Source organism: Lepidochelys kempii, chromosome 2 (assembly GCF_965140265.1).
Source record: "Lepidochelys kempii isolate rLepKem1 chromosome 2, rLepKem1.hap2, whole genome shotgun sequence".
Lineage (NCBI taxonomy): Eukaryota > Metazoa > Chordata > Testudines > Cheloniidae > Lepidochelys > Lepidochelys kempii.
In genome coordinates this window covers 160354595-160375073 of record NC_133257.1, presented here as the reverse complement: position 1 = coordinate 160375073, position 20479 = coordinate 160354595, and the positions used below count along the sequence as shown (strand labels likewise).

The window sequence follows — 20479 nt, the reverse complement described above, 5'->3', positions numbered from 1 at the left end:
GAATGGCATTTATCTGCATGAGCTTGGAACTGCAGCATAAAAGACTTGCTGCAATGGAATAATGACTCCCAGGAAGAGAAAGAAAGAAAGATAAAGGGTTTCACAAACAGAAGGTCCCATGCTGATATTGAGATGAGGGACGTAGAGAATAATCTTACAGGGCATGATGATATTACACATTTATAACTTCTTAAATGAAAACAGAATGTCTTAGCTAGCACAAGATAGCCTGAAAAATAAAATGAGGATTTAAACTATCAGGCAGTCCACCTAAAATCTCTAATAAGTTCATCCACGCTGATAGGAGGTGTTGGACCCAATCTGGGAACTGACAGTGGATTCCCAGTGTTTCACTGCAACCTGTAGATTTATTAACTTCACCACATTTAGAAGGTATATTGGAGCATTTCCCTGCAGTGCACAGGATTGACCAGTCCTCTGGCAGGAACCCTAAAAACAACCAAACAATGGAGAATTCTGGGGCATACATTTCAGTTATACTATGAAAATTATGTTTTAAAAAAAACAATATTAAAAATATTACAGTTACAAAGTCAAGCACTCAAACGTTGGGAACTGCCAGAATTATGGTTTCCTCGCACATACATTGTCTTGTCCAATATAACATAGGAGGAATGAGGCACAGACAGGAAGAGAACCCAGCTCTTTAACCAAAAAAGAACATACTTACTCTTCTTACAACATTTTGCCTTATTCGCTGTCCATCTTATGCAAGCAATGAAACACGGGTCCAGTAGAACAAGCAGTACATGAAGTTATAATTAAAGACAGCAGGGGAGATTTTCAAAGGCACATATGGGAGTTAGGTGCCTAGCTGGCAGTTAGGTCCCTAGCTGCCACCTCTGCCTTTGAAAATCAACCCGCCATAGGGCATATGAACAAGGGGCCTGAATTAAGTTTGCATGGGCATCCTTAATTTTGGCATTTCCTAATTTTTGAATATTTGATGTTGCAACCTTAATGTTCTTTCAACAAATTAGCACAAGTGAATGGATTTTTATGGATAAACTACATCCAACTCATTTTACTCTTGGTTTGTTTTTTGCCAGCAACAAGAGCACAAGTCTTGTGAACTCTGTCATGCAGATTGTTCCAGATCTTTAGGGTACAGCAACCATACAAGTCATCACTATCCTTAAAACTTCATGGTGAAACATTCAAGGGCACACATGTCGGTTAGGTGTCTAACTCTCCTTGTCCTAGACATTGCAGAAAGATGGACAAGACACTGAGAATGTGGTAGGCTACAAATTTATTATATAATGCACTTGGGAACTATCCATCAATAACTTGTCAAGTTCATATCTCCCTTCCTTATGTAATCTTTACCACATGGTGGTAAAGACTGCCATCAGCCCTGCCTCCCCTCCTCTCCTCCACACCATTAACCTTGTCCCAGCGTTGTTGCTGGACCTTAACACCCTCCCCTCGTATGAGGGTTAAGGTGGTAGGGAAGAAGTGGTTGTCTCCTCTTTGTACCAAACATTAGAAGGCCCAGCCCAATTCCACACCTTCTGTAGGAGATGCCTTCTCCTAATCCACTCCCTGTTCTTGTTTATGGGGGAACAGGACCCCTATGGAATGAGTACCTGCACTGAGCACCTTCCAAGTTGCAACAAAACAAATCTATCCACTGGGTCACTAGGCTGCTGAGAGGAGGGTGAAAAAAACTTGCCCTGGCCAGACCAAAATGGCAGTGAGGGAAAAATTCCTTCCCAACCCCCAAAAGGCGACTAGCATGATGCCCACAGCAAGGCTCAAAAGGCCCACTTCTACTCTAATTCTATGGGGAGAGGGAGGAGGGGAAAAGCTTTTCTTCTCAGCACAGAATGGCACCCGAGGCAGGGGGGAGGGCTTATAAACCCTCACCTTTGGTGAGCAGCAGCCAGTAGGCTTATACTGTACCTTTCTGTCCAGCCAATCTTCCCTCCCTCCTGAAGCCCACAAGGAGGCTGAGGGCACACAAGGAAGGAAGGAAAAAGGGAAGGGGCACAATCTTGAATGGAGCCACAGGGTTTTATTCCCCCTTGCTGGCCCAGATAAAGGCTCTCCAATTCCGAGGCTGCAGGAGGTTGGGATCATTTGTGCCTTTGAAAATCATCCCCCCAGTCACCATGATATTATTATTACAATGGATGCTTATTTTCTTCTCTATCCCTATATCCCATATTTGCGATGGAACTTGCCTCCTGGTAACTGTTCAATGCTTTTACTGAGATCTAACTGTAAGCCTTTTACATCTGAATTAGTAAGTGACAAAGTCCTATTCTGAATCTATTTAAATTCAAATCCATTTTGAGCTGGTGATTCTGTAATACTTTTCCACGTATAGAAGAGATTTGTATTAATTGTTTCCCTCTTTATGCTATTTTTGCATTTATCTTGCCATTTCAAAAGGAACTGCTGATGAGATCCCACATCTAATAAGGGACTGTCAGGTCGCATGAGTACAAAATTTGTCAAATTACGTTATTTTTCTTTAAACAATTCACCCCAAAGATCTGTAGAAGGGACTGCGCAAGAACAATAAAAGTAGCTTCTTTAACTCGTTCCATCCCATTCGTAGATCTCCAAGTGCATCACAAATACTAGGGTCCAGTTGTGGAACCCGTATTCACATAGACGAGCATTTTACCCTTTTGATAAATCTGTCTTAGGTACTTAGATGGCCCCAACCACCTTAGTATCTGAGCACCTAGAAATCTTTAATGTATTTATCCTCACAACACCTCTGTGAGATAGCCAACTGCTATTATCTCCATTTTACAGATGGGGAACTAAGACACACAGAGACTAAGTGAAATGCCCAAAGTCACACAGGAAGTGCATGAGAAGCAGATCTGAGTCTCAGGCTAGCACTAGTCCATACTTCTCTCATAGTCCCAGTGTCTTCATTGGGATGGCTCAAATAAGTGCTCACAAACATGAATAAGGAATCCCCAATGAGATCTTGTAATAAGTTTAGCATCACAGCATCCCTCTGAGGTAGACAAGACAAAAAGTTCACAGAGCTTAATTAATCTGTGTGAAGCAGGCTATACAGAATTATTAACCAAAAGAACTAGATTGTGCAACCCTTCTCCACTCATGTGAGAAAGTGCACACTAGTGTGAATACAGACTGCACAGTCTAATCCAAAAGAAACAGAATCATACACAACTGTATTCAAAAAAGATTCTTATGCTCAGTGACTTAGTACACCCCAAAAAAGTGTATTTATTTGGTTAAAACCATCACTGATTCTTCTGAATGAAGTACCATCCACTAGCAATTAATCACTGAACTTCATAACGGATTCTCCTGCCCCATTTCTCCAGTTCTACTCTATTGTAACCCCATTGAAATCATTGGGGCTACAAGGGCATAAAATGGCATAAAGAGTGGAGAATCAGACCCAGAGACTTAATTCTGCCTAGAGTGGAGTTACCATCTGACGAACATCTCAAGTCAAAGACAGTCAACAACTTCCTTGAGGGAACAGAACTATCAACATGCAGACAAGACAGATTTAATCTAACTAACTCATATGCAGAAAGATTATGCATCTGTATTCAAATCTCTCCTCCTCATTAGGTGTCGGGGAACTGTACCAGCATCTCCCACTCCCGCATCCTGGGTAAGTTCCTTAACCATGAGCTAAAGGTTAAAAGAGAGGCTGTCCACCTGCTCCTGCCAGCTATTTTGCGAATCTATCCTTCCTTTGCTTTTGTCAAAATACTTGAAATTGAGAGGATAGTTTGACTTTGTCCATACAAAAACACTCAATTTCAACTTAAAATTTAGATGACTTTTCAATTTGCCCAAAAAATTGAAAAATTTTGTTTCTGGTTGAACTTTCTTTTTTCTCTGGAAGTGCCAGCAAACAAAAACATCCATTATTTGCTCATCTCTCAGCTGCAGCTGGAGCCAATGGGAGCTGAGCTTGTATACATTAAGTGTCACATAACACTACGTACACTGAAAAACCAGATCCTAGGCACCTCAAACTGTGCACTTGAATTTAGTGGATACTATTGACCTTAACTTCCTTGTGCCTCAGCTTCCCATCTGTAAAATGGGGATAGTATCACCCCTACCCCTCACAGGGATTTTGTGAAGATAAATATATTACTGTTTGTGAAGTACTCCGATATTATCGTGATGAGTATTATAGAAAAGAATTATTAATTTCCTCAGGGTCTGTCTTTATAGCAGGTTTCAACAGTGTGAAGTAAATTGGCCTAGGGCCAGGCACTGAACAATGATAAAACAATATATTAAGTAGCTCCTCATTAAGTGAGCACCATTCATTCTGTGCATTGAATAAGGTAGGAATGCTGTGGGGAAAAAATAGTGTGTGATCCTGCAACTAAACACCGTGTCACAATACATACGCACAAGGTAAAGAAATTAAAGTTACAGAAGCAGCCTTAATTCTGGCATTTCCTAACTTTTGTGGGTTTGACCTTGCAATCTTAATAGTGTTCTTTAAATGTAGTAGGGTTTTTTTTGTGTGTGTAATACAATATATACAGATAAGATGTTCCTTACAGGTCACTCTAGGCTCAATTATTAGCCAAGTGTAAAATGTATATGAGAGAAGACTGTATCAGGCTGGGCCAGCTCGACATGGGCAGGTGGCAGGGGGTCTTGGGCTGGCCCCGCGTGCAAGGGGTAGAGGGTAGAGAGACAGCTCACTGTCTTTTCTCTTATTGCTGCTGTAACTTTAAATGGAATTTCAAACTTCTACCTAAAATTATTTGTTAGTAAGATTAATCAGAAAGATGCTGACCTTTTCATTCATTTTTTTTATTTACTTGAGGTATAACATAATTAAACAGAACAACAAAAAACCAGAAAACAAAACAATTATATATACTGATTTTTCCCACATTAATACATTTGTAATTTCTGTATCTACTTTCCGGGGAAGAACAGAAAGAATGTATCCTAATCATAATGACCAAATAATGAATTTTTAAATTATTGAAAATTATTTACATTGCTTTTTTTTCTAAATGGATAAAATGTAGGAAAAAAATATTTACTAGCTAATACCAAGCATGTGTTAAAATGATAAAAAAAAAAATCTCTGAAAAAGAATTAAGTAAACACGCCCCCACACACTATGCTGCAATTTTAACAGGAAATACTCCTTCTTGCTAAATGTTATCTGAAAGTTGAGATCAGACAGATCAGATTCAAACAGTTTTTTGTTTTAAAACATATTCTTATTATCAATTCTACTGCCGGATTTACATTCCATTGGTTGTTTCCTTCATAAACGTAAAGAATCACACTGTTACAATTCAAATCCAATCCATACGACATGAACCAGAGGTGCTTTTATTAATATTTGCACAAAAGGGAAAAATTAACAACAACACCACTTTGTTTCTATCCCAATCCATTTGAAGCCCAGAATGAGAATCTGTTTTTGTGTAAGATGAATACAAAGCAAATCATAGAATATCAGGGTTGGAAGGGACCTCAGGAGGTCATCTAGTCCAATCCCCTGCTCAAAGCAGGACCAATCCCCAACTAAATCATCCCAGCCAGGGCTTTGTCAAGCCTGACCTTAAAAACTTCTAAGGAAGGGGATTCCACCACTTCCCTAGGTAACGCATTCCAGTGTTTCAACACCCTCCTAGTGAAAAAGTTTTTCCTAATATCCAACCTAAACCTCCCCAGCTGCAACTTGAGACCATTACTCCTTGTTCTGTCATCTGCTACCACTGAGAACAGTCTAGATCCATCCTCTTTGGAACCCCCTTTCAGGTAGTTGAAAGCAGCTATCAAATCCACCCTCATTCTTCTCTTCCGCAGACTAAACAATCCCAGTTCCCTCAGCCTCTCCTCATAAGTCATGTGTTCCAGTCCCCTAATCATTTTTGTCGCCCTCCGCTGGACGCTTTCCAATTTTTCCACATCCTTCTTGTAGTGTGGGGCCCAAAACTGGACACAGTACTCCAGATGAGGCCTCGCCAATGTCTAATAGAGTGGAACGATCATGTCCCTCGATCTGCTGGCAGTGCCCCTACTTATACATCCCACAATGCCATTGGCCTTCTTGGCAACAACGGCACACTGTTGACTCATATCCAGCTTCTCGTCCACTGTAACCCCTAGGTCCTTTTCTGCAGAACTGCTGCCTAGCCATTCGGTCCCTAGTCTGTAGCGGTGCATGGGATTCTTCCGTCCTAAGTGCAGGATTCTGCACTTGTCCTTGTTGAACCTCATAATATTTCTTTTGGCCCAACCCTCAAATTTGTCTAGGTCCCTCTGTATCCAATCCCTACCCTCCAGCATATCTACCTCTCCTCCCCAAATACTCTGGGGTCAACGGAAAACAGACAATTTATAAGCAATACACGTCTCACTGTACATCTCACCACAGAAAATTTTAGGACAATTCAAGTGTGCAAAATGTGCACCAAGTGGTTTAACACAAATCTGCAACTGTTTTTTTAATTAGGAAGTGTTTCTCAGCTAGCTCACGTTGTATAAGTGCAAATACTGATGACCTATTTTGCATTGATTGTGCAGGCACAAGTATATACAAAGTACAGTATATAGAAAGCAATGTGCCAAAGATTTGCCCACAGGTGACCCAGTGCACAGCAGTTCTGCAAAAGCATACAGATTGTTCTGTATTGTACACACCTCTATCCTTTGCAACCTCATCTCAGTAGGGGCCAAAAGGGGCATGTTAGGGATTAGGAATGGGCAGAGTCAAGGCTCAGAAAGTTCACCCTAACACTAATTACTGTAAGCAGGCATGCAGAAGACATTTTTGCACTGAATAATGCACGGCTGCTCCATACTACGGGTCATGCTCTACATATCACCACATCCTCCAATCACCTTTCAGGGCTGTGCATGGTTATAAATACTTGATCTGGTCTCTGCAGGATCAAGCCCTTAATGAAAAATATTCTGTTGCTTAGGCTATGTCTACACTTAGGGCGGTTGTAGAGTACCTATGCTGCACACCCTGTTAGCACAGGTATATATAGCAGTGTTAGGGTGACCATATTTTCACAAAGGGAAAACGGGACACTGCATGGAGTGGCCTGAGGCCCTGCGCGAGCTCCCCCACATCCTCCCACCTTCCCTGCTTCCTGCCCTCAGGGCTGGCCCAAGGCCCTCCTTTCTCCCCCGCGCGTGAGGTTGGCACAAGCCACCACCCCGCCGCCAACCTGCATGGGGCTGGCTTGAGCCCCCCTTCCACCTGCCCACCCATGGGACTGGCATGAGGCCCCCTGCCACACACCCAGGACTGGTCTGAAGCTTCCCTCTACCCCTTGCACGCGGCGCCAGCCCAAGACCCCCTGCCACCTGCCCATGTCGAGCTGGCCCAGCCTGAGCCACCCGAGCTGGCCCAGCCTGAGCCACTCTCCTGAGCCCTCCCTCCTGCGCAGGGCTGGTGTTGTTGCTCGCCCTCCCTCCCCGCCACATTCCTTCACACCCCACTAAGGGTTGCACTCCATGTTTTTGGCAAAACTGTGCATTTGTCCAGTTTGCTCTTGCCAGCTGATGATCAAAATTAGAGTAATCTGAGACCACAAATGCTACTACAGGATCACATGAATTGTAGGCAAAGTTTGGAGAAAACAGTGTACGCACTGGTTAAGGTGCTAGCTTGCATTCAACTTCCTCCTTCGCCACAGACTTGTGGGACCTTGAACAAGTCACTTAGTCTCTCTGTGCCTCAGTTCCCAATCGGTAAAATGGGGACATTATTATTAATCATGTTTATTATGATAGCACCTCAGGACCCATCAAGCATGGATCCCATTGTGATAGACATTATGTAAACAAAGAGTAGTAGACAGTTCCTGCCCCATAGAGCTTACAGAGGGCAGGGAAAAGGGTAGAACACACAAGCAGAGTAAACAATGTGATGGCGGAAAACGTCATGTCAGTACCACAATTTCTTTTTTTAATGGGTTTAGTCTGGAGGGAATCCCCTAAATGGGAAGAAGGAGGAGGGGAAAGGGGGTGAGGGGAACACAGCAGGGGAGGAAATTGAAGGAGGGGCAGATGAAACTGAGATGAAGGAGGAGGATTGGAGCAAACAGCCTATCAGCACAGGGCAGAGTAAGTTGCAGAATTTCAACAGGTTTGCCTGAAATATTCAGATCCCAGCTTTGGCTGCTCCTGGTCCTACTGGCTGGAGCTCTGAATGGCTGCTCTCTGCAGTTTTCCCCCAAGGATACCACCTGGATCTTAGTTTCCCAAAGTCAGGGAGTAGGGTCACCCCTGCCCAGGAGGGTACAAGGGATGGGGGTGGCCCCGTCTGGGTCCCATTTTATCCCCTTCTCCTAGTGCAGCTGTATTTCCCTCGATGTGGTCAAGACAAAGACATTAAAATTGGGAGGCACTCAGATACTACTGTTATGGGGGCCACAGAAGAACCTGAGCTAGATTTGTCACACAGAAGAATTACTGCTTAATCTTGTGATGGAACATAATTAGGTACGGCTGGTCAAGAAACTGGGGGAAATTGTTAAGTCACTTTTGTTCCACACAGGTTTCAAAAAGCAATAATTTTTAGTTTATTTTAAAATTTTATGTGAACATTTTTATCACACTGTTTAGGTTTCTTAAATTTTATTTTTGAAATTTTTCCTCTCCTCCTCCACTCTCTCCCCCTTTATTTTTATTTTCCTCCCTTTTCCAAGTTGCCACTGAAAAGTAAGGAGTGGGGAAGGGGGAGGTGGAAAACCAAAACTGAAACATCCAAACAGACAATTCCCCCCTCCCCTAATTCATAGTTTTCCAATTTTTAAAGAATATTTAATATAAAACAAAACACTTCCTCAGTTTCACCTTAAAAAAATCACTAAAATTTCCAATTTCAAAAAAGGGTAAAAATAAAAAAGGTCAGCCCTATAGCAAGAGATATTAGTGAAAAAAATTAAAGTTCATCCTAATATTTAATTTTAAATCACACCATCTACAGTGTATTGCAAGAAAGAATTTAAATTATTCTATGAAGTTATTTCAATATATAGACATTGTTATATATAAAAATTATGGCAAACTTATCGAACCATTTTTAGACTCTTGAGAGTAAGCAATGTATAATTCTTCTGAAGGTGATAATGAACACCATAAGCTCATTAGAAGACCGTTTATTCACCCATATTGGCCAAGAACATGGTCAAAGGGGGTTTGAGCAAATACAATAATTCACCACACTCACCCCAGAGTAGTATAAATACATCTGATTTGCAGTTAAACATGGCTACCGATGAATGATAGGGAAAATAAAATTTGATGTATCCAAAATACCAGAGACAGATCTTTTCACACAGAAAGCTATCATTTCAAGCCTGTCCTTGTGAAGGAATTTATTCTTGCCTTGAAGCCTTAGTTTGTATTCTACAGAAAATTCATGACAAGAACTGACATACAAGCCAGACAAAGAAAATGCTTCCTCAAAAAAAATAAAATAAAATAAAAAAATAAAGTCCACCAGAGACAAATGAATTAGTCCAAAATCAGAAGACAAAAGACACTGCAGAGAATTTAGACAAATCTACACACACACACAGTCTTTTTTTGTGTGTGTATGGTCTTAGATTTTCATCACTCATACAGACCAGGAAGCAAATCAAAAGCGGGAACAAAAGGCCTCAAACTGTTCATTCATGCCTATATTTATCCTGTCATCACATTATTATCATGCATCTTATCCAGGACCAGGACTGGAGGGGAACAGTTTTTTCCTCAGCCTAGTACCCTCATTAGATTGATAGATTCTTCAGCTGAAATAGGTGCCAGAAGGAAGCGAAGATGAAAAAAGAAATGCATTGGGAGGGATGATGTTTTGCCTCCTTTCCTGTCAGGTCCCTGGTAATGTTTGTGCACTGTCAACCAAAGAAGTTTGCTCCTGAATTCCACAGAACTGCTCCTTTACCACAGAACATGTTTGTCTAGTGAATATACATACTATTAAAGCAGTTTATTCTATGGATAGATCAACAATATACCAAAGGCTCCATTTCTGAACTGTAGTCTGTATACGGAGAGCGTCCAAAATCTCCTTATTCATTTGGGTCTCAATCCTGCTCTCATTAACATCAATGAAAGCTCCGCTATTGATTTCAAGAGGAGCAGGCCCTTGAGGAGCTATAGAAGTTGCGACTCTGAATGGAATGCGGCACACTCAGGAGAGGCGGTGGGGGGAGAAGGAGGCGAGGAGGGGGGAGCTTGGCTGCCAGTGGGTGTGGAGCACCCACTAATTTTTCCCCGTGGGTGCTCCAGCCCTGTATTACAAAATTTGTACTATGCTTCTGGGTGACATCCCCAGAAAGTTTGGTATCAGCACTGCCTAGCCTGCTTGATGGATCATTAAGGACCATCAGCTATACAACTGGCCCATTGAGAGAAGACAAGGAATACACCTTATGACTCAGCAAGGGATGCAGGGGCATGCCTATGGACAGAACTCTAAGGCTTCCAAGCCATGTGCTGGGCAGTTTGTATTTGGGACAAAGGTAGCACAGGCTGTGTGGGAAAAGACTATAAAAGGCAGTTGCATCTTCTCCAAAATTGTCTTCAGTCCTGCTTCTTGTCTTCATTCCTGATTCTTACCTCTGTAGTAACATTTCTACAAATGAACCTCTGAACAAAGGACTGAATGACCCATCCAAGCTGTGGATGTGTTCCAGAGGGACTTTCAAGCCAGCAAACTTACCAATACTGCTAGGAACCTGATACATGGATGCTGAAGTCTTTGTATGTATGTGACTGTTTTACCAATTAACATCTCTCTTCTTGTTCTTTCTTTTTTCTTTATAATAAACGTTTAGTTTTAGACACTAAAGGATTGGCTGGCAGCATGGTATTTCGGGTAAGATCCAAACCTATATTGACCTGGTAATGTGGCTGACCCTTTGGGGTCAGAAGAACATTTTGTATATGTGAGCAGAGTTTTTTAAATAAAACTTCTCACTGTACTGGACTTATGTGCTAACTGGGAGCCAAAGAACTGGAATGCAATAAAGGTGCCTGTGTGATTTCTTTTTTTGCTTTTTGATAACCAGTGTGAGGGATCAGAAGCACAGTTTGTGACTGGTTGGGGAGTTTAACTTCAGTGTTACCCCCAGGCTTGGAAGTATCTTTTCTCCCTTTTGCAGCCTGCCCTGACCTTGGCACTTCTAGTGAGGGCAGCCCCAGGCACTCCGGGTCACAGAAGACTCCTCACAAAATCCTTGGGACATCAGAAAGGAACACAGCCACTTTTCAAACACTGGGCCAAATCCTCAGGCACTGAACATCTGAAATCACTATGACAGCCAGCAGGTATTACAAAAGCCCCACAGATGCTTAGTGCCTCTCTGGATTGGGGCCACTGTTATGTCAGGTATGTGTTTGATGCATCTGTGCTTGAAAATAACAAATTGAAGAGTGAGCTGAAGAAAGTTGAGAGATGTAGGCCTGACACATCACCTATACCTACATTTGCGCCTGAAACTGATATGCCAAGAACACATTTCATAAGCACAATATATTCTATCTGCGTGCAAGTAAACAATGCAGTTAAGCCTCATCCTATATGTTGTCAATAGGGAACTCTCTGGCTTCATGTAATTTTATGTATCTTTCAGAAAAATCTCTGATTTAAATGCAAAATCTGGCATTAATGGTCATCTCGTGGATTTGTGACACTGGGCCAGATAAGCACCAGCTGACGCAAGGAATAATGTGTTACACATCCTGGAGTCAAGAAGACCCTTTGTGACTCTGGGAGACTCACTTTAACATGGAACTGTTGGTTCTAATACCCTTCATTCCAAAGGTTTCCACTAGGGAATGCAGCTTTGATTCCTGCCAAGGGCTTCGCAGGAGCTCATACAGAGAAGGTTCTGAGTGAGGACATCTCCTGGCAGCCTTGTTCATGCCTCTTTTGGGGTATGGTTGGCAGCCCTCCAGGATTGTCCAGGAGTGTCCAGGAATTAAAGATTAAACTTCAGTTGAAGATTATGTTATGTGATGAAACCTCCAGGATTACCAACCAAAATTGGCAACCCTACTTTGGGGGCTGTTTTGTTTCCTTAAAACTCCCAAATCTCCTGCACAAAGGAGGCTATTGCAATGTGGCCATTGTAACCTCCTCTCCAGTGGACCTTCTGCAGAGATTTAGACAAGTTTCTGGAGAACTTTTATTCCATAAACCAATGAGTAGCACTCACCCATATTCATCTTTTTATGTGATCCACCCAATGGGATATGGGGTAATAGTAATAAATATGGGTAAATATATGGATAACGTTTAATAAACCTCAGTAATTTTTCAGTGCCAATTACGAACAAAAGCTGAAAATACTTTTCATTTTATGTAACTGTGTCCTACTACCATGTAGGACAGTGGTTCTCAAAGCCGGTCCGCTGCTTGTTCAGGGAAAGCCCTTGGCACGCCGGACCGGTTTGTTTACCTGCCGCGTCCGCAGGTTCGGCCAATCACGGCTCCCAGTGGCCGCGGTTCGCCGCTCCAGGCCAATGGGGGCTGCGGGAAGCGGCGTGGGCCCAGGGACGTGCTGGACACCCTTCCCGCAGCCCCCATTGGCCTGGAGCAGCAAACCGCAGCCAGTGGGAGCCGCGATCGGCTGAACCTGCGGACGCGGCAGGTAAACAAACTGGTCCGGTGCACCAGGGGCTCTCCCTGAATAAGTAGCGGACCGGCTTTGAGAACCACTGATGTAGGAGACAACACAGCAGAAAGGAAATCACTTACCCAAATGTGAAAGGGGACTGCAAATTTCATGGAACGTGGTCTGCATCTCAATGAATAGGAAGATTTTTTTTTGAGGGAGGGGATTACTATTTTTTCCCCAATGGATGCATGTCACTACTTAGGTGGGCTACTATATCAGATTGTTATACTATACTACTATATCTGATTGTTATAACAATGCCATCTAATTATGCAGAGAGTCACATTTGAATTATAGAATATAAATATTTATGAAAAAAATAAAAATGAGACAACACAGAAATTCATTCATAGGATTAATTTTAAATCATGTCAGCCGAGGATAGGAAGCCTTCTACAGAACTGAATTCATCAATATCTTTCAGATTCTTCTATGAATGATCTAAAAAGTGATTACTCATACTCAAATCCTTAAATTATTTCTACAGTGGCTTCACAGTCATGTATTTTTTTTCCTGAGATGTAGCTGCCCAGAAAAAAAAGGCTGAATAAGGAATGTAAAATGCAATCTATTTCAGAATGGTTTCCATTAAAAGACATCATGATAATGCAATATATACTGTTGTAAAAAGTAAAATTGCCTAGAAAGTTTACTGCCTGAAGGTAGCCAAACAGACAATGGAACACTATTTCTTATTTAACAAGAAGCTTTTGGAAATTCACTAAATTGTTTTCACTGGTTTCCCTATCATAAAATAGCTCTTCAGCACCAAGCCACATCATCAAGTTCGAATATGCAGTAGGAAAAATTACTGCTGCCAACTACAGCTGAATGAAGCCCAGCTAATTAATGCAAATATTTTTCTACTCAATCCTTCCGTATATCTGTGAATGTGATTCAGGTTACAAACGTGTCACCTGCTCAAAACTTTACACGTTTATGTAGAAGAACCCCATTGATGTTTTGTTTTTATTATAGATAGTGACAACATGGCTTGGAAAAATCTGATATTTTAAAATTGAATACACCACTGACACGCACGATTCCAATCTCAAATGAGTAAACAATAGTCATAACTCTATCCAAGTGAATTAAGTTAGTGGTGTCAACAAGATCAGAATCAAGCCCTGTGTATTAATATGGAACTTCATTCTTTGGTGTTAGAGTTATATGTGCGGCTGACCTGTAAGTCTTTCCAAAGCATCAAATCCATGTTTCAGTGCAATGATATCAAGGAACGAAACAGTGCCATCTTCAAACCTGCAGAAAAGGAGAGGGGAACAAATGAGCCCAGTAAACCAATCACGTAGCTACTCTACATACATGATTTTAAATACATTTCATAACACTTATTAGAAATCTAGTGAAACTAATTCACAGAGAAACGAGTTCTTCCCGTAGGGATTCATCTCCCACTCCTGTACTATCCTGTGCAGTCAGAATATACTCTTTGGGCTAGATTTCCACATGGGCTGTACACCTCCACCAGGGGAACAATACTCTCCTGCATGACCTTGAGTCTGAGGGCATAGGGGTACGGAGCACTATGCAACTGCTGACTCCTCACCTTAACTAGCTAGTCAGGAAGGGCTGGGGAAAAGTTGGAGCTGTGCCTCTTCCCCTCCCCCACATACCAATCCAACTAATGCAAGTAATAAATTACTTCCCTTCCCCAAGGCAAGGAGGAAAAACAGTACCATAATTCCCACCCTGCACTGCTCCTGGAAATGGAAAATAAGTCCACTCTAATACCACTGTTCATTAGAAATGGTAAGAAGGTAGACTGGGACGTTCTGTTCACCCAGTCTCATAATGCTAGAACAAGGGGACATGAAATAAAATTGAAAGGTGACAAATACAAAACGGATAAAAGGAAACACTTTTTCAAACAACATGTAATTAGACAGTTGAATTCATTCCCCTAGAATGAAACTGAAGCCAAAATTTAGCAAGATTCAAAGAGTAATTGGATGTTTACATGGATAAAAAGAATATTCAGAATTATAATAATTAATGCTAATGGCAAAAGGATTGGAAGGGAGATAAAACCTTATGCTTCAGGGTTTAAACCGATCTCTGATTATTAGGGATTAGGATGGGTGCAGATTATCCCACATCAACCTGATCTGGGGTTTTTTTGTATCTTTCTCAGAAGCATTTGGTACTGGCCACTGACACAATACTGGACTAGATGGAGCATGAGTCTGACCCAGTATGGCAATTCCTGTATAGCAAAGCATTATGCTGTGTCAGCACACATACACATGCACAAAAAATGCCCTAGAGAACAGATTTTGGCTTTTTAGAAATGACACAATCGTTTTCAAAATATGGAAAAAAGATTTGTCATTGCCACAACTAAAGATAGAGTAAAAAAGGCACAGAAAGGGTAAAAAAAAAAATCAATCTGATCCAAACTACATGTCCTTTTTAAACAAACAAACAAAAAACCCCACCCTTAATAAAATGGCATAATAGTTCTCACGCTACCTCTTGAAAAATTCAGGGGATTTTTCTCAATTATCTTTTTCACTAATCCACAATTATCAACTAATTCAAACAATATACATTACACCGTTAGCCCATACATATACATTAGATGTACTATACACCACATTAATAGGTATTAGGTGCATGATATTACTGTAACATTACATTACATTTTATATATGGAAGTTGGGAAGTTATGTTCATGTATTATGCTCTTCCCACAATTTTGTTCACCCATGTCAAGTATCTCACAACATTTTACAAAGCTGAAGTCAGACTAGAAAATAGGAAACTTGTCAAAGCAAGCGTTGTGAATACTTTGTACCAAGTACTATTAGGGACTACTTTCAGGGTTCAGCAACACTTTGAATGAACTATTCAAAACACAACATGAGAAAGTAAAGGAAGATACCTTCATGGACAGTACCTGGAATGTTAGTATTCAAACAAAGATAACAAAGGTACAGAACAACTACTTAAGGAACTGGTACACACTTGTGTGTTGGATTTTAGTGATGTGTAAAGAGTTTTGTAACCTATAAAACAAATACTACTGTATAAATACTGCTAGTTGACATGTGTAAGGTGAATACACTGTGAAAATTTGCTTCTCAGAAAGAGGATATGTACGCCTCCTTTTCATATTGTTCTTCTTTGTCTTTAGACAATAAATTTGGCTAAATTTAGTTATTTAGTCTCTTGAACACTTTTAAGAATGAACCATGAGTGCAGTAAAACAATTGGCTGTGTCTTTTAATCAACAACTCTAATAGGAGAATCGAGTGAAGGAGAACATATAATACTTGAATAAGAAGTTTACTTTCACATAAATGACTAATCTAAAGTTAGTAAGTACTGTCTTGATGGTGAAATGCTCAATTGAGTAAAATAATTGTGTGGATAAAAGAGGCCAGAGAATGGGGTAAATAATTACAGATCTAGTAGGAATAGATAAGTGGTGGACTGCCACAAGGGAGAATAGATTAATAGATTTTAAGGCTAGAAAGCTAGACTAATTAGGGCCCAAGCCTGCTTCCAGAGAAGGCAATGGAAAAACCTCTCTTGATTTCAATAGCAGCAGACACAACCCAATGCTATACATTAGTGACTAGTAACTAGAGATCAGTTTATGCACATTTGCAGGTGATATGAAATAAGAGAATGCACCAACGCCTCCGAGGGGCAAGAGTGAATCCAAAGGTGTAACACAGAGGCCAACTGATGCCAAAGCACAAAGTGTTCACTGTTCTTTACAAACAACTTCTGTCCCAGACCGGATAAAATCACTACACCTAATACACTACTCTCATGGTATGTATCCATGAAGGATAGTATGTGAGGTCTATATGGAAAGCTTGTAATTCATCAATACACATAATCATCGTGAGATGTTTACATGGGAAATATTTAAGCGATAATGTATAGTGAAAACAATGCCTTTTGGGTTTTGGAGTAAAAGTGAGTCTCCAGGGAATCGCATGTCTCAGTGATGGCCCATTCAAGTGGGAGGGAATTGTCACCTCCCCCTGGTCAGCCAGTGGTATAAAGCCAGGTTCAGTTGTCTACTCTTGCCCCATCCCACAACAGTCAATGAAAAACCATCAAAGACAACTGCAAGCAATCAAAACCCTTGGAGGTAAAATGGAATTTTATAACAGATCACCCTATCTGTGAATTAAGATGAAAGACTGGTTAAGTATATCACAGGTGGAGAAAGATACTCTGCAGCCATTCACTGAGGAGACTCCTTGTTGAACAGCGTGTTTCATGAACATTTGTATTTGGTTTTTGGGATGCCAGCCAGCTCTGCAACAGACTGAACTTTGTGGGGAAAACCTACTTTATTAGATAGGAAAGGTAACTATTAATAAGTGAAGGCCTTAATTCACGTTTTATGGTTTTCTTTTGTATTGTAACCATGTTTCCATCACTTGCTCTTGTTTCTAGTGGAATCTCTATTTTATTTTAAATAAACTTTCTTTGGACTTATTACAAAATGCTCACAAGTGCAGTGTGTTAGCAGTGGCAAAAGGGAAAATTGGTCAACTGGGGTACACTGTTCCTTTGGGAGCAAAGGATCAGGGATTTCTGTGAGTAGCCAGTGTTAGGGGCTGGATATCACACGGAAAATGCTCAAGGGGACTCAAGGTAACCTTTTGTTAATCTGCAAGGCAAAGACAGGTCTGGTGTAGCACAGAGGAGAGTGTTTGAGTGGCTGAAAGGCTGGTGGTGTTAGGGAGCTGACACCCAGGAAGTACAGGGAAGACTTCTCTCATTAGAGGCAGATGTAACAACATGGCTCAGTCCTGGGTGCCTCAAGAACCATCACAAAGGACAATGGCAAAAAGGAGTGGCTTTCAAACTGAATGTAGGAAAGGATTAAAGATGTAGATAAGTTTGGGAAATGGCTTATTGAGTTAGGTCCCACATAGTCCCAGATGACAGGTTATAGAAAAGATCTGAGAGAGAGACTTGACAGAAATATACTATACTCAGCTCATTAGCTAGCCGCAGTTAGGAAAGCAAACAAACCTCTGGAACTGTGTCAATAAAGAAACAGAGCAGAAATGCTGGCACTGTACAGAACATCTGTGAGCAAAAATAACCTGGAGCCCTGCACAATTCAGAGCATGCTGGTACAGGAAGGATAATGAAATATTTCAAAAGGTAACAAAGAGGGCTACAGAAAAGATAAAAGGCCTCAGGAGTCAGAACTACAGTAAGAGAAGAGGTTAAGAAAATTAGGATTACATTCATGAGAAAATAAGCAATTAAGCAAGGAGATGATTGCAGTATATCAAATTCTTTATCAATATGAGATTGTGAAAGCCACAATACTATTTTAGAGAGCAAAAGATCCATTCAGTCAATGGATCTGAACTTAGGAATCTCTTCTTTTTTAAAGCAAACAAGCCATCTTTTTTTTTTTTTTTTTTTTAAGAATTACTATAATGGTAGTATGATTAAGAAAATAGCATACACAAACTACATTGTCATGAACTATATTATTACTTATTATTTCCATTTGCATCTATTGTAGCCTCCATAACAAACACAGAAAATAACTAGTTTCAGAGTAGCAGCCTGTTAGTCTGTATTCGCAAAAAGAAAAGGAGTACTTGTGGCACCTTGGAGACTAACAAATTTATTTGAGCATAAGGTTTCGTGAGCTACAGCTCACTGCATCCGATGAAGTGAGCTGTAGCTCATGAAAGCTTATGCTCAAATAAATTTGTTAGTCTCTAAGGTGCGACAACTACTCCTTTTCTTTTTAGAAAATAACTATAAATTTATAAATATCTGTCCATATAGTTGTGTCCCCCACCAGCACAGTCTCTGACCAGAAGAATAAATTTAAGGACCATTACATTTTCAGCTGATTGCAAATGGTTACCTAGTCACTACTGAGATGGACCCATTACAAATATGATATATTAGATTCAATTTCCAAAGAGAGGCAGGCTTCCAGATACATTTGTAGCTATAGCCTACTCTTTGCAAATGCCCATTTTGTATTTTATATGTTTATATCCTCCCCACCCAAAGTCTAGTTATGCTTTACTTTGTTTATCGTTTTATACCCTTTGCTGAAGTCAGAACAATTCTTCCATTATTCCTAGAATTTGTATATTTACCTTTTCTTCAAGTGATTTTCATCCACACCTTCATTGTTTACTCAATCCCAATACATGCTATTTCGGACAATCATGTAATCTCCCCACTATTCAGTTTCTGAACTGAACACTACTTACAAACCCCTGTGCCCCTGGGAAATTTGTGGAATGCATATATAATTCTGTTTTTGTAATGAACGAAGCCTTAAATGCCTTGGCAATTTTAATTAGTATTAAGCTAAAGCATAGGGCTACAAGGGGTAGTTATCTATCTCTTGGGACATAGGGAGCGTTCTAACTGAATATTTAACAGCATTTTAGGTACAAGAGCAAAGAAACTCCTTGGATCACAATACATTTATTTCAATGGCTACTTTTATGTTTGATGTAATTGATGCTTCAAATAACTTGTTTCCCATTCAACCGTAGTTCTGCTAGAATAATGAGCTTAATCTGATCTTCATTTGAATGCTGATCCAACAGTCATTTCCTGAAGTATCAGAGAGTTCTCACAGCAGACAACATAGATGCATTTCAGACTACAAAGAACACCTCTTCAGAATCTCAACAACTCACTACAGACTAGCTCCCTTATCTATTCTTTACTACAACTGAGCCCACATAATTGCAGCCTGGATCAGCAGCTTAATGAGATGTTTAGAAAACCTATATCACCTTATATTAACCAGTTATCTGACTAACTGGTTAAAAATAACAAGGAGTCCGGTGGCACCTTAAAGACTAACAGATATATTTGAGCATAAGCTTTTGTGGGTAAAAACCTCACTTCTTCAGATACATAGAGTGAAAAGTTACAGATGCAGACATAAATGTACTGACACATGAAGAGAAGGGAGTTACCTCACAAGTGGAGAACCAGTGCTGACAGGGACAATTCGGTCAGGGTGGATGTAGTCCACTCCCAACAATAGATGAGGAGGTGTCAATTCCAGGAGAGGCAAAGCTGCTTCCGTAGAACTAAAATTCATTTTCAAATTTAACACCATTAATTTGGGCTTGAATAGGGACTGGGAATGGCTGGCTAATTACAGAAGCAGCTTTGCCTCTCCCGGAATTGACACCTCCTCATCTATTGTCCCAGAAGTCATGAAAGAACTGTCTGTGAAAGCAGTTATAGTAGAGGTTGGGGACTTGCAAATGAATGAGTTGTTTAAGCAGTTTACTTTATTACTCTGTCCCCTGTATATAATATCTTAACTATTTTGCAACCTACTTCTTTGACTTCTAGGACTAACTGAGGACTTTATTCTTCTATCGAAACAGCTTTAGAGTAAATTGTCATGTTAATGTATCTAGAGCCCGGGACAGGTGCAGGAAACAGATCTAAACACACAATTTTCTGTCACATATTTTAGAAGACAAATCGTTTAAGCATTAACCCAAAGGAAATTGAAGACACGTATATGTATATGTAAGCATCCGCACAAGCATTCACTTGGTTGGCAGTCTGGAAAAATCCAGAGATTCAAGAAGCTGCTGGACTGTACTTGGTTTTCATCATCCAGTTTCATACTTTTATCTTCCCTTTGAAGGAAAATCCTGAGCAACTGGCCAGCACTCTCACACTACATTAATAATGCACATGGTCAAAAAATCCGGCTCTTTCTGTATGGTTTTGCAGAATCAATGCAAGAGAATGCAAATAGCAGAAATTTAATTATGGACCAAATTCAGCTCTCATTTATGAAA

The 20479-nt window shown here is 40.6% G+C and overlaps 1 protein-coding gene across 1 annotated transcript in view; it reads right to left on the bottom strand.

The window, feature by feature from the left end:
• MOCOS (molybdenum cofactor sulfurase) overlaps window positions 1–20479 on the bottom strand; it is a 403212-nt gene that overhangs the window by 154206 nt on the left and 228527 nt on the right. Inside the window, exon 5 of the mRNA XM_073332641.1 lies at window positions 13849–13925. Within this exon, the coding sequence (XP_073188742.1) occupies window positions 13849–13925 (77 nt within the window). The remainder of the gene's footprint in view (window positions 1–13848; window positions 13926–20479) is intronic.